Consider the following 13,173-nt stretch of genomic DNA (forward strand, 5'->3'; position numbering starts at 1 on the left):
AAGATGCCAGGGCCTTCCGCCTCAGGGAATTCAGAGGGACCCCTGCCTCATACCCTTGGCAGAGAGACAAGAAGGGGACTGATTTCTAAAACCTCGGGCACCACGGAGGCTACAGTATGCTCTACGTTCATGAGCAGAGGAATGAAGAAGAGGGCTGGGTTAATGAGGACTTCAGTGAGGAAACACAAAGCTAGCTGCCAAAGGACTGCATTGCATAGGAGAAGCAGAGAGTTCAGGTGACACAGGAAAGATAAGGCTATCCTGCCCTGAGAATGGCCCTCACTGTCCACAGGAATCAGAAGGTCAAGGGGACCAAAGAGTCCTCCATTCAACCTCCACACTGTACCCCCACCCACTACCTTCTAGAAGGGGGCTCTCCAGAGCTGCCCCAAGGCCACCACCCCAGCCTGCACTGTGGCTGTCCCTCCCTACCAGCAACTTCCTACCAACATTTAGACCTAAGCCTACTGGACTCCCGCATACTAGAACCAAAGAGCAGGGCGTTCCTGGTGGTCCAGTGGTTAGCTAAGATCCACGCTTCTGGCCGCAGGGGCTGCAGTTCGATCCCTGGTCAGGGAACTAAGATCCCACATGCCACACAGCCTAATTAAATACATAAATAAAAACAGCAGAGGAAGGGAACATATGTAAAATTATAGCTGGAGTTACTGTACAGCAGAAACCAACACAACATTGTAAAACAATTTTCCTCTAATTAAGAATGTTTTAAAAGCTAAAGAAGAAAAGGCGCGAAACCACCACCAGAGCAGAAGGCCTCCCGCCCTGCCGGGCCTCTCCGAGCCACCGCTCTCTAGTCTCCTTGGGCCGTCCTCCTTCACTGCTGGCCCCCACCCCGGCTTCCCCACGCCATGCCACAACTGCTCTTGCAAGGTCAAGGGTATCCTGGTTGTTGGATCCAAAGGACATGATGTAAGCCTCCTCTCCTGATCACTCTCCTTCCCTCAGCTTCCAGGACATTCCAGGGCCCTGGCTGTCCTCAGTACCCGTCCTCACTGCCCATCCACCCCTGCCCTGCTAGTGCCTCTCTTTCGGCTTTCTAGGATCACTCCCCAGGACCACCTCCCTACCGACATCCAGATCCTTCCCTCCTGCTTGAGACTTTCACTTGTGCTTCACTGCACGTGGGCTGCTCCTAGCAACCCACATCTCAGGCCACTGCACACAAATTCCAGTGTTCACAACAAACTCATCTGCCCGCCCCGGCCCCAACCCCAAGCCCTCTCTTCCCTGCGTGTGCTCCGTCTCAGGGAAAGGCAGGGCCACCACCAAGCCAAACCCACATTCATCCCCAGCTCCTCCTCCCGCCTCACAGCCCCTCTGCTGCTGCTGCTAAGTCGCTTCAGTCGTGTCCAACTCTGTGCAACCCCAGAGACGGCCGCCCACCAGGCTCCCCTGTCCCTGGGATTCTCCAGGCAAGAACACTGGAGTGGGTTGCCATTTCCTTCTCCAATGCGTGAAAGTGAAATCACTCAGTCGTGTCCGACTCCTAGCGACCCCATGGACTGCAGCCTACCAGGCTCCTTGGTCCATGGGATTTTCCAGGCAAGAGTACTGGAGTGGGTTGCCATTGCCTTCTCCCACAACCCCTCAGCAAACCACAAAATCCTAAGCCCACCTTCCAAGGCCTTCTTGGGTGTTCCTTTCTATGCTCACTGAGCACCCTTGTTCAGGCTACCATCACCTCACTGGGCCCCCCAACCACGGGGACCCCCCTACTCTGGTCTCCACACCAGTCAGTGATCTGTGGAAACCACTTAAACAGGGTGCTATGCTCTGCCTGCAGCCACCACCCTGGTGGTCAAGCCTGGCCTCAAGCTGAAAGATGGCAGGGGCAAGATGGTACCCTCCCCTGCTGACTCCAGGGCCAGGCCAGCTGGCCACACAGCCACGAGAACCACCACTGCCTCAGAAAATACCGTATTACTCAGAGATGGAGCATTTGCTCCTGGGAGGCTCTGCCTGCCGGGATCCCGGGCTCCTCTCCCCAGAGCAGGGCTGCATGGCTACATTCTGAGGAAACAAGTAGAAGTATCCAGAGATTCTCCAGTGCAGCAGCCAGAGCTGCCCATCAAAGTCTCCCACCCAATCCCGAGAAACAGTAGTAACAGTAACTGCCTAATTCTTTAAAACCCCAGCCTTTTGAAAGGATTAAAGTGTGCCCACTAGTGGCTGGCATGCTGCTGCTGCCGCTAAGTTGCTTCAGTCATGTCTGACTCTGTGCGGCCCCATAGACAGCAGCCCACCAGGCTCTGCGGTCCCTGGGATTCTCCAGGCAAGAACACTGGAGTGGGTTGCCATTTCCTTCTCCATTGCGTGAAAGTGAAAAGTGAAAGTGAAGCCGCTCAGTCACGACCGACTCATGGACTGTAGCCCACCAGGCTCCTCCATCCGTGGGATTTCCTAGGCAAGAGTACTGGAGTGCCTTGCCATTGCCTTCTCCAAGCGGCTGGCATACAGCAGTACTAATGGTCACTATGGCAGAGCTTTGCCTCCCTGCCCTGACAGTCCAGGGGCTCACAGGGAACCTCCTATGGGATCCTGGGACCTGGAGACTTCACAGATGTCAGGAAGTCATTATGAGGGGGCCTTGCTCACTTCTCGGCCTCAATTATGCAGTCTTTATGGTCAAGCTCATTCAGAGTCCACAAGTGTCCCCACAGAAGTTCAGGTGTGAGAAGCATGACCAAGCTCTGGGGAGGACCTCAAGCCCAATCACAGAGAGGGAGACTGCAGGGGAACCCGAACCTTCACAATGGGAGGGTCTCAGTTTTCACCTGAACGCAGGTGAAAGGAGAGGACAAAAATGTGGAGTTAAGAGAACTTGAGCCCTTACTTGGGTTATTGTTTTTTTTAAAGGAAGGGGAGACTGACTGGCCTCCATCAAGTTGCTTCTGGTTAAAGTGGAAGTTTCTTTCACACTACAGGAAGTAATGATCAATCATACCCTTTTCTGTAACCAGGAAGGCAATAGCCCATCACTGACCTTAACAACGACACGCTGGAAACATCACAGGTTCAGCTAATTTGGTATTACACATGTGCAAACAGCAGCGTCCAGGTATCTAGACTGTATACTCTATGTTCTTTCAGTTTGTATCCGAGTCTGGACCTGCCACAAAGCCCAAGCCCACAAAAATGACCCGGTAAAAAGCTGGAGAGTTAGTCAAGTACACATATCTCCCCAAACTGGGAGCATGCCCGGAAAAGATTTTTGTTGTCTACAGTACTGTCATTTTCGGAACCAAAGGCAAGATCATTCGGAGCTAAAAAACCATCATCTTCATTAAAAGGCCGCGCAGAGGCCTCCCTGTCGTCCACCGGGTTGGGACCTTTCCCCAAGGCTTCCCTAAACCCCACTCTTTCTCTGGGGAGAGAGAGCTGACATTCGAGTCCCCTCCGCGATTCCCCAACAGTTACCTCGCTTGAACTCCTCCAGGACGGCGTCCAGCTTGGTGTCGTTGAAGACGAAGTGGAGTGGGTGATTGTAGAAGCGGGTGATGGTGCTGAGCGGCGTGCAGTCTTCGGGGTCCACGAAAGCCAAGTCCTTGAGGTAGAGCATGTCCACGATGTTGGAGCGCTCGTCCTCGTAAACAGGGATGCGCGTGTGGCCGCTCTGCATGATGCTGGCCAGAACGCCGAAGTCCAGCACGGTGCTGGCATCCAGCATGAAGCAGTCCTCGAGGGGCGTGAGCACGTCCTCCACTGTACGGCAGGGCAGCACACCCTTGCTGAGATCGCTGTAGGGGTCGCCGCCGCCGCGCGCCAGCTCCAGCACGCGCTCGCGCAGCCTCCCTGGCCGCGCCGCCAGCTCCAGCAGCTGGCCCACCGGCAGCGCCACGGGCAGGGTGAGCAGCACCGCCAAGCGGCTGAGGATCAGCGCGCGCGGGGCCAGTGCCAACGTCCAGCGCCCGCTCACGGCGGCCGGCACCACCTCGCCCACCAGGAACACGAGCCCCGCGCTGCCTAGCACGGCCGGCACGGCGCGCTGGCCGGCCGCGCGGTACAGCAGAACCGCCAGCGCCGCCTGCGCCAGGCTGGCCAGCAGCAGCAGCGCGCCCAGGGCGCAGCCCGCCCAGCGCCGTGCGGGCTCCAGGCGCCGCGCCGCCGCACGCTCCGCCTCCGAGCCGCTCTCGCGCAGCACCTGCACCTCGGCGGGCGCCAGCGCCAGTGCGCTCAGCTGCAGGCCCCGCGCCAGAGCCGCCAGCGCCAACAGCCCCGCCGCCCCCAGGCCCAGAGCCCAGGGCGGCGCCTCCTCCTCGGCTGCCGAGCCGCCCGGCTCCACACGCACGGCCAGCAGCGCCGAGTGCGGGCGCGCGGCCTCGGCGCGCAGGCGCAGCAGTGCGCGCCACTCGCCCGTGAGGGCTGCCGCCTCTTCGGCCGCCGAACCCCCCGGCTCCCCGCGCACCGCCAGCCGCACAGAGTGCGGGCGCGCGGCCTCGGCGCGCAGGCGCAGCAACGCACGCCACTCGCCCGTGGGGGCCGCCGCTTCGTCGGGCGCTGCGGCCGGCCCCCCCTCGGGGCAACCCGCCCCCTCAGGAGCCACCCAGGACCAGGAGCTGTTGGAGAAGCCCGAGCCGAAGAGGCGCAAGCGGAAGGTGGCCTCCGGCGCGGCCCGCACCTCCCCTTCGTGCGCCCACCCCGCGCCCGCCGCTCCGTCCTCCTCTAGACAGACGCCCAGCACTCGCGGGTCCGGCGCCGCCTCCCCGGCGGCATTGCCCAGGCAGAGTGCGGCGAGCAACCAGCCTAGCCGACCCGCCGCCGCCGCCATCGCCTGCTGCCCCCTCTCGGCCTCCCGCGCAGCCTACCTCTCCGCCTCCGCCGGGCCAATCGTCGCCAGCCCTGGAGTCTTTTCAGCCAATAGGCGGCGGGCGGAGGCGGGCCCCAGGGTCGGACTAGGCTGCGCCGGGGAGTAAACAAGCGGCGGCGCGATCCCGGGGCGGGCTGGGGGCGTGGGGCTCTCGGCCCTGTGGGCCTGGGCCGCAGAACCCGGAGGACGCTGGGCGGCGAGCTGGCCCGCTCTCCGCGGGGATCTAGTTCCCTTCGGCCGTCCCCAGCGCCGGGAGGCCAGGCCCGTACTCTGGGAAGTCCCTGGCTCGGGAATTGGGCCGCCGAGAGGAGTGGCGCTCCTGAAATTGCAGATAGAGAATTTAACGAAGGGAGATGGTCCGTTTTCCCAGACACCAACGACCCAAATCTCGAAGAGGGCTAAAAGAACCGACGACCGGGCGTCGGAAGCTAAAGCTTATTGAAAGTATTCCTTGATCGCGCGCGACTCTGCTATGGGTCTGGGACGTGACACACACTCAGTCCCTCCTTAGATGAACTTGCACCCCTGCCAGAGAGAACGAAGTACCTAAACACACGAAATCACTGCCTCATTGGATCCTCGCAGCTACTTCGTTATTAATACACTTTACCAGAGAAAAGTGAACACTACTCGGGCACGGATGATGGGTTCCAAAGCGATCAGCCTAATACCCTGTCGCCATCCCAGCCACACTAGGAGTTGGCATCTCTGTCAGGAATTACTGTATCTGGTCACTTCACTTCTAGCAGAGCATCCTTGGGAAAATAATTCCTAACGACCAACAGGAACTATTCAAGAGGATCCTCCCCGGATTGTTGTTTTAGAAGACTGTATGGTGCTTGACATTATGGAATGTTCCTCAACCTGTTATATGTGAACTTTGCCTGGTTGGAAGGAAATAGACAAGCTAACAAGACTTCTCTATAAATGTCCCAACAAAATGATTTTTTTTGTATTTTCTACATTTTTATGTATTTTCAACTTTCCTAACATAAGTAGACTGATAAGACCATCCATATGCGTGTCATTTAAAATGGTCTTTGCAAGGACTGTATAGAAACACATATGTTGTCATAAAAATACTATTAAAAAGCTTAGGCACTGCGGTCACAATTAAGTGAAATATACTTGTGTGGAAGGTAATGTACAAAAATGAGTAAACCTGTGGTGAGTGACCAACATAAGTATTGTCTGAAAAATTCCAGAATAAGCTGCCAGCAGAAGCAATTATGACCTTTGACCCTTTCCACCGGACTGGCATGCCTCTTTTGAAAAAATAATAATAGATTCAGTCCCTTTGGTTCACACTTCTGTCTCTAAGTCCAGATAAAAATGCTGACACAGATAGAATGGACAACAGCTTGAAATGAGCCACATGCCTGAAAAGTTAACCAGCAAAGAACAGTTCCAGAGGCAAGGTGGGAAAAACGCCCAGTACATCTACACAGGGCTCTGACCTCTGACAAGTTACTTTTCCTCTGGTCTCAGACTCCCTTGGAAAACAACTCTGTAACTTATTTTGGCAGGGAAACCTTTGGATAGAACAATCAGATCACACTTGGAAAACACAAATGATGATTTAAACCATGAGACCCAAAGGATCCAGCACAGGGCAAACAAAGTTGCCCATGAATGACTTTCTATGAACAGCACAGGTCCCACACCACTTTACCAGCTTCTGTCTTCCTTGGCTCTGCACCATTCTTTGGTCCATTATCACAGCATCGGTGGAGACACTTGTCACCAGACTTTCAGGTCCCCCATGGGTGATTTTCCTTTCTGGCCATTCAGCTCAAGACATTTCCATGTTTTATCGAAATATTCATTCTTGAGTTTTAAACCCAAAACTATCGTGTGTGACCCCTGACTCCTCCTCCTCTCTCAAGTCTATATTCGTCACTTCCTCCAGCCAGTTTTCCTCGACCATCTCTACTAGGTTCAGTCAAGGTTATAGGAGTAGCATGCTCCCCTCCAATAAAATCCGGTGCTTACCTTCTGGTAAGGCCCATTCATTCATTCATTCAACAAGTATTTCCTGCATCCGGTGCCTGCAGTGCACTGGGACTGCCAGTTGAAATAACAAATACCCTGACCTGTTGGAGCTTAAGCTCTAGTGTGAGGACAACAAAAAATACACAAATCCTTATTTTAATACCTGGCAGTTAAGTTCTACAGAGAAAAAAACAAGGCAAGATGAGGAGACGGACAGAGGGATGGGGGCCAAACTCTTTTGAGTGGTCTGATGGGGGAAGGCTTCTTCAAGGAGGTAGCATTTGAACAGAGGCTTAGATGAAGCAAGGGGTGAGCCTCACACAGATCTGGGAGAATGTTCCAGGTGGAGAAGATAGCCTGAAGGGTTGGTGGCATGTGGCATGTAGCAGAGGCTGAAATGTGTGTGGGGCAGATGGATGAAAGAAATTTATTCTTGCCCACCTATACACAGGACTCTGCCTTTGTTATTCCTTTTATCTGAAATGTTCTCTTTCCTTTCTGTCTACCCAATGCCTAACGTTCCCCCCAGTTCCCCTCTAAAGCAGGGTTCCTTGAGCCCCTGGCCTGGGTGCACTCGGTTACCCACCGGCTAGGCACCTGGGGGGCACTGTGGGCGTCTTCCCGATTGAAGCCTCCGGAGTGGATGCTGGGAGGTCCCTTCTAGGTGGGCTCTCCGGGGGTGGGCACTCCAACTTGGAGACCACAACCAGCCTCCAAGTCTGGACCGAGAGGCAACTGCTGTTTTTAGACGATGCGATCATAGTTTAAATGAAGCACCTTTCTCCTTTAGCCCCTAGAGGAGAGAGGAGGGGCAGTTTGTCCATTCCAGCTGTCCTTGGTCCTCTGGTTTCCATTTTACTGGATTCGTAACGGTGGCAGTTGAGCACACTTGCCGTACCGGTCTAGCAGCAGCTGGCACTCTCTAGCTCCTGTGACAACAGCCTTGATTATGTTTTGTATGTTACATGTCCGTTTCATTAATTTTAGTGCTAAACAATCCCAGGATGCTTAACTCTTGCCCTGTCATAGCTAAGCACAGCCACTTCGAGCTCTGCGACAAGTCCGGAGCTCAGACAGGCCAACTGCAGGCTCACCAAGATTTATCCATATTTCATTTTTTTATTACCAATCAAAAATAAATTCCATATATCGTTTAGCAAATATTATCATTGTTTTGTGACAAAAGACACAAGAGTCATAACAACAAAACTCCCCGAGAGTCAAAACTCATAACAATGCCAAAATAAATCACAAAAATATACAAATTAAAATCTTATGCAAAATAAATACGAGTTATTTGCTACGGTGGCTGTGACTCGCCTACCCACATGGAGGCCTGCTGTTTGCGGAGGTCCCCCTTCCATGGGAAGACACGCAAGGCTGGGCCAGGTCCAGGGTACAGCTCAGCCCAGGAACCAGAGGCTGGAATAGGAAATGAGAAATTGCACTGGGAAGAGGAAGTCATCGGACCAGTAATATTTGGAAATAACCATGACCCTCTGCTGAAAGTGATTATAAATGGGGACAGGGAGAGGTGGGGAGGAAGGACCGTCTCTTGAGAGCATCTGTGTGTGCACAGAGGTAGCCGTGGAAGTGTGTGTACCTGCTCCATGGACTTCACACACAAACACTAGGTTCGGGCAGTGGGTGGGCTCAGGCAGCACTCAGGCCCCAGGAAAACCGCACTGCAAGCCCCCATGTGGACGCGAAGAGCAAGCTGCTCCTGGAGAAAACTAAGGGGTTTCCCTGAACAGGGCACGAAGGTCTGGTGTCTTCCTTATGGCTGAGAACCCATAGGTGTCACCACCTTCTCTCCAGACTTGTAGGAATCACTTCTGTCACTGGGAAGGTCTGTTAAGCTGACCAGTATACTTGGTGCGAGGCATTTTCTGGTCATTGCCAACAGCGCACTTGGGGTTCCAGGTCTCACGGGTTGAGGAAAGAAGTGAATAAATAATATGTGGGAAAGCCTGTCGAGGCTCCCTCGTCTGTTCCAGGCCCCCCAGCAAGTGTTCCACCCAACCAAAGGGTCAAAGTGGACTTTGGTCCCACAGCCTCCCCGTCAGTGGGAAGCCTACTGCTCAGGGAGATGGTGCAGGACTGCAGATGGGGCTGGGGCACTCAGGGTGCAGTACCACAGGCTTCAGCAAAGACTGGGATGACAGCTCACACTAGGATCTCACACGTGTGTAGGACAGGGCTGCTGGCTGGGTGCCTTCTAGGTGGAAACCTCCTTTCCCGGGTTCTTTAAGTGCATGAACAAGGTCAGGTGAGCCTCAGCCACAGAGGAAAGGCCATGAAGAACCCACTTGGGTTGGCTTCCTACACATCCTCCTGACCTCAATCCCCAAGAGACACTGGGGTTTGGAATTAGAAGCAGGGAGTCTGAAAAGAAGGGCTTTGTAGGTCAGTAACGAGACTTGACTTTGGCTATGGGGTGGGAGGGGGATAAACTGATTGCTAACAATGTAGATGCTCATGACCAAGTTCCCTCCTGGCCCCGAAAAGAGCATCACAGGTAAGCCCCTCTAACACAGACACTCTCCCCACCTGGGGAAAACCTTTGGTGAAACTGAGGGCAGGGCCTGGGGAGCAGTCTGATTAGCAGTCTTAAAGGTGTGAGACCCTGCCCTAACACTTGGAGTCAGCCCCACGACAAGAGGAGAGCTGTCCAAAGGGGTGGATGTGAGGCAGATCGCAGGGACAGGGCTGAGAGTCCTCGGCCCAGCCCAACTCACCAGGAGACCCCATCAGCAGAGTTCTAGGAGGTTCCTGGGTCCAGCGATTAACAGGAGGAGGCGTGCTCCTCTCCACAGTTGGAGTATCACCTCCCTGACCACGGTTCCCAGAAAAATCCCTTGGCCTCGGTGACGACAGGTGAGCCTCAGCATGCGTCCAGGCAGTTGTTCTCAGCGCTATTTGGTTCTTTGCTTCCTGGGAAGAACTGTCTTCTCTCCCAAGAAGAAATCTTCCTCCAGGAGGCCATGGCGGTGCCATCTCTGGAGGGCGTGGAAGAGGAGCAGGGAGAAGTGGCTCCCTGAGTCAGGGATGCAGCCAGGAGGTCACAACTGGGAGCACATTATGGCTATTGCTTCCCGGGGTGAGAAACCCTACCCCTTTTAAAGTTTTTGTGGGAAAAAAAATTGCTTTTAAATAAAGTTCCTTAACCCTGTCTTCCCTTCCCCCTATGATATTTAAAAAGAGGTGCAATGAGCTGAATTTAGAAGCGCTCCTGGTCGTCGGTATACTGCCCTGCAGTCCAGGGCTGTGCAGCTGCCACCTCCAAGCTGTTCAGAGGTCCCTGTCAGAGACCAGATCCCCCTCAGGCAGGGGACCCTCTGGCTGCTCAGTCAGACAGGGTAACTGTACCCCTTCCTGCCTAACAGGCTCCCTGTCTTCTTGTGGGCCCACTGGGGAGGCCCCCGCGGGGCTGGCGGGGGACCCCGGGCCCTCCTGTCAGATGGCGCTCTCGTGAGACGTTCTGTGCAGCAAGGAGTTGCGCTCATTCAGCAGGTTCGTGGTCTCATCCACCGGCGGCGCCTCGGCCTTGTCAGCTGAGTTCTCGGTGCAGATGGCACACCCGTCCAGGGGGAACTGGGGGCAGTTCTCCATGCGTGAGGCCAGTAGCCCGTTCTGGTACTGTTGCCGGGTGATCTGCAGGGGGGTGGGCAGGGGTGGTCACTGAGAGCAGGGTTGGGGGGCCAGGGAAACGTGGCTGGGATGGAAGCTGAGTCCAGGAAAGAGGGCATGACCCAGGGCAGAGGGTATCAGAAGCCCCCTCCCGACCACAGAGTGAGAAACTAGAGTAGGAAGGACACACATCCCAGGTCCGGGCCCGCCATGCTGGGTGCGTGTGCTGTGTGCTAAGTCGCTTCAGTCGTGTCCGACTGTTTGCGACCCCATGGACTGTAGCCGGCCAGGCTCCTCTGTCCATGGGATTCTCCAGGCAAGAATACTGGAGTGGGTTGCCACGCCCTCCTCCAGGGGATCTTCCCAACCCAGGGATGGAACCCAGGTCTCTTGTGTTTCGGGCACTGGCAGGGGGTTCTTTACCACTAGCCATACCTGGGAAGCTATCCATGCTGGGTGCGGTGGATCAAAGAAGCTGCCAGTGGCCTGGAGGCAGAAGAGGGGCTGCCCCAGGCAGAGGGCTATGGGGAGTGCTCACCTTAATGTACTGGAGGTCCATGAGTGCCCGCACGCTGAAGTCAGAGATGTACTGGCCCAGGATCGAGCTGCCAAACTGGTTGCTGCTGCCTGCCAAGGGCACGGTGCTCGCCGTCTCTGAGCGGTCTGGGTAGCTGAGGGAGGCCGAGCGGCTGAGGGCCGTGGGGTGCGATGGGGAGCGGTCTGTGGCGGGACAGAGACTGTGAGGCCAGCGGCCAGCCTGGCGCCCCGCACAGCCTCCTGTCCAACTGCGTCCCTCAGACGCCAGGGCAGTGGAGCCCTCACTGGAAACGGGAAGGAGTTCTTGGGTGCAAACAAAGCCCTTACTGCAAGGTCTGACTTCATCAGAGCAAACGAGTTAGTTTGTTTAGAAGTGTTGTGCAGTAAGTATCCAAAAGTCTACCCGAACAGAGAACAAAACAGAAAACAAAAACCTGAGACGCAGAAAGTCTATGTCTACAGAAGCTCTCATTTCCCGGACAGCTAACGAGGCAGGGGCAGCACAAAGATGGCCCGAGTGTGGCAGATAACATCTCAATGACCACTTCTGTCAAGGGATGTAAACTGCACACTTTTAAACTATATGAAGATGAAGAACCTACAGTTTGCACTCTTTCACCATACATACAGACACCCCCAACGTGACATCCTGTTCATATCTCAAAATGCTTGTAAGAGCTCAAAAGTGTGTTCCATGAGACTTGTGTGTGGAACAGTCCTGCCTGTGTCTGCTGAGCCCAGCCAGTCTGGCAGGGGGATGGAGGCAGCAGACTCTTCTCACAGGAACCTGGAGGCCCCAGAGCTCCAGCTTCCCACGCTGGGGTGTCTGGAGACTGGTCCCAGTCTCCGTCCCAGGAGGCAGAGCCCTGGGGTAGCTATAGCAGTGCCTCTTCCCATCACTAGGGGCAGAACAGGCTTCACTCAGCTGATAGTAACCAGGAAAGGGGAATGACTCAACTTCCAACGAGGAAGGAACCAGCTCCTTATTTTGCAAAAGGAAGGGCACACACATTATTGTACCTCATTAGCTCATATTTTGGGGGAACATTCAGAGAACAATGAAATCCAGAAGTTAATTGTGAAGGCATGCTGGCTTGTTTTAAACAAACAGGTAGTGCACTAAGCTGATCTGCTGAGTTAACTACTACCTTACTAATGACTCAGTTAACTATTCTAACAAACAGCCCAGTGAAAAAAGCAACCACTGAGTCTGGGTGACTGACTGAACCAAATGAGACTGAATTCAGTAATACTCCACATCTGAATGCATTCATAAAACCAGGAACACACAGTCTGGTTATTCTATGACGGGTAGCATACAGCAGCAGTCCCCGGCCTTTTTGGCACCAGGGGCCAGTTCCATGCAAAACAAGTTTTCCGTGGACCGGGGTGAGGGGGGATGGTTTTGGGGCAATTTGAGCACATGACATTTCTTGTGCACTTTATTTCTATTATTACTACATCGGCTCCACCTCAGATTATCAGGCATTAGATCCCGGAGGTTGGGGACCCCTGGTATATAAACACTAGAGAACCACGTGCATCTATCACTCATTCAAACCTAAGTAACACCTGGAAGTTCAATATTTCTTACTGTTTAACATTAATTATTGGGATGACAGAATGCTTTTAATTAATGCTTATTAGCACTCCAGAGACAGGAAGTGAATTTAAACCAACATACATTAGTCACATGGTGTGTTAAAACAGAGGTCCTAGAAATTTAAAAAATATGAAGGTTTGTTTCTGAATAATGAAATTATGATACTTAATTTTCTTAGGATTTTTCCTACTTTTCTAATTTTCTAAATAAGCTATGTTACTATTAAAACAAACCCAAAAATGTAACAAAAAAGAAAACCACAGTAATTTTGACTTGGTAATTCCATTTCTTTAAAAAATATTCCAAGGACATATCTTAAATACAGAAGAAGTTTTTCCATAAAGAGGTCATATCATGCCATTATTTAGAATACAGACCCCCATGAACATGCATAAGGGGAAGTAACAAACGAAGGCATCTCTGCTTAGTGAGACCCTGCATAGCTCTAACTAGAAAGCTTATGGAAAAGTGTCTCGGTTCCCATATCAGGTAAAGACATTAGGATTCAAGCCATGTGTGTGTCAACCGCGCCATCTATGAGACAGGAGCAAGTGCAAGAGAGGAGAGGGAGGCTGAGGGGCTG

At 53.7% G+C, this 13,173-nt stretch overlaps 2 protein-coding genes across 4 annotated transcripts in view; both read right to left on the reverse strand.

The window, feature by feature from the left end:
- The window catches only part of CNNM3 (cyclin and CBS domain divalent metal cation transport mediator 3), a 33,479-nt gene extending 28,652 nt beyond the window's left edge, over positions 1 to 4,827 (reverse strand). Inside the window, exon 1 of one of the 2 annotated variants that reach the window (XM_070380016.1) lies at positions 3,439 to 4,827. In XM_070380016.1, the coding sequence (XP_070236117.1) occupies positions 3,439 to 4,789 (1,351 nt within the window). In that variant the 5' untranslated portion in view covers positions 4,790 to 4,827. The remainder of the gene's footprint in view (positions 1 to 3,438) is intronic. The other variant, XM_070380015.1, reaches the window with a different exon arrangement.
- Positions 4,828 to 7,919: 3,092 nt separating this feature from the next.
- CNNM4 (cyclin and CBS domain divalent metal cation transport mediator 4) overlaps positions 7,920 to 13,173 on the reverse strand; it is a 37,111-nt gene continuing 31,857 nt past the window's right edge. For both annotated transcript variants that reach the window (XM_070380014.1, XM_005891619.3), the window contains 2 exons: positions 10,989 to 11,170; positions 7,920 to 10,474 (listed from right to left, as the gene is read on the reverse strand). In XM_070380014.1, coding sequence (XP_070236115.1) covers positions 10,277 to 10,474; positions 10,989 to 11,170 — 380 coding nt within the window. In that variant the 3' untranslated portion in view covers positions 7,920 to 10,276. The remainder of the gene's footprint in view (positions 10,475 to 10,988; positions 11,171 to 13,173) is intronic.

The sequence above is a fragment of the Bos mutus genome, chromosome 11 (genome assembly GCF_027580195.1).
Source record: "Bos mutus isolate GX-2022 chromosome 11, NWIPB_WYAK_1.1, whole genome shotgun sequence".
NCBI lineage: Eukaryota > Metazoa > Chordata > Mammalia > Artiodactyla > Bovidae > Bos > Bos mutus.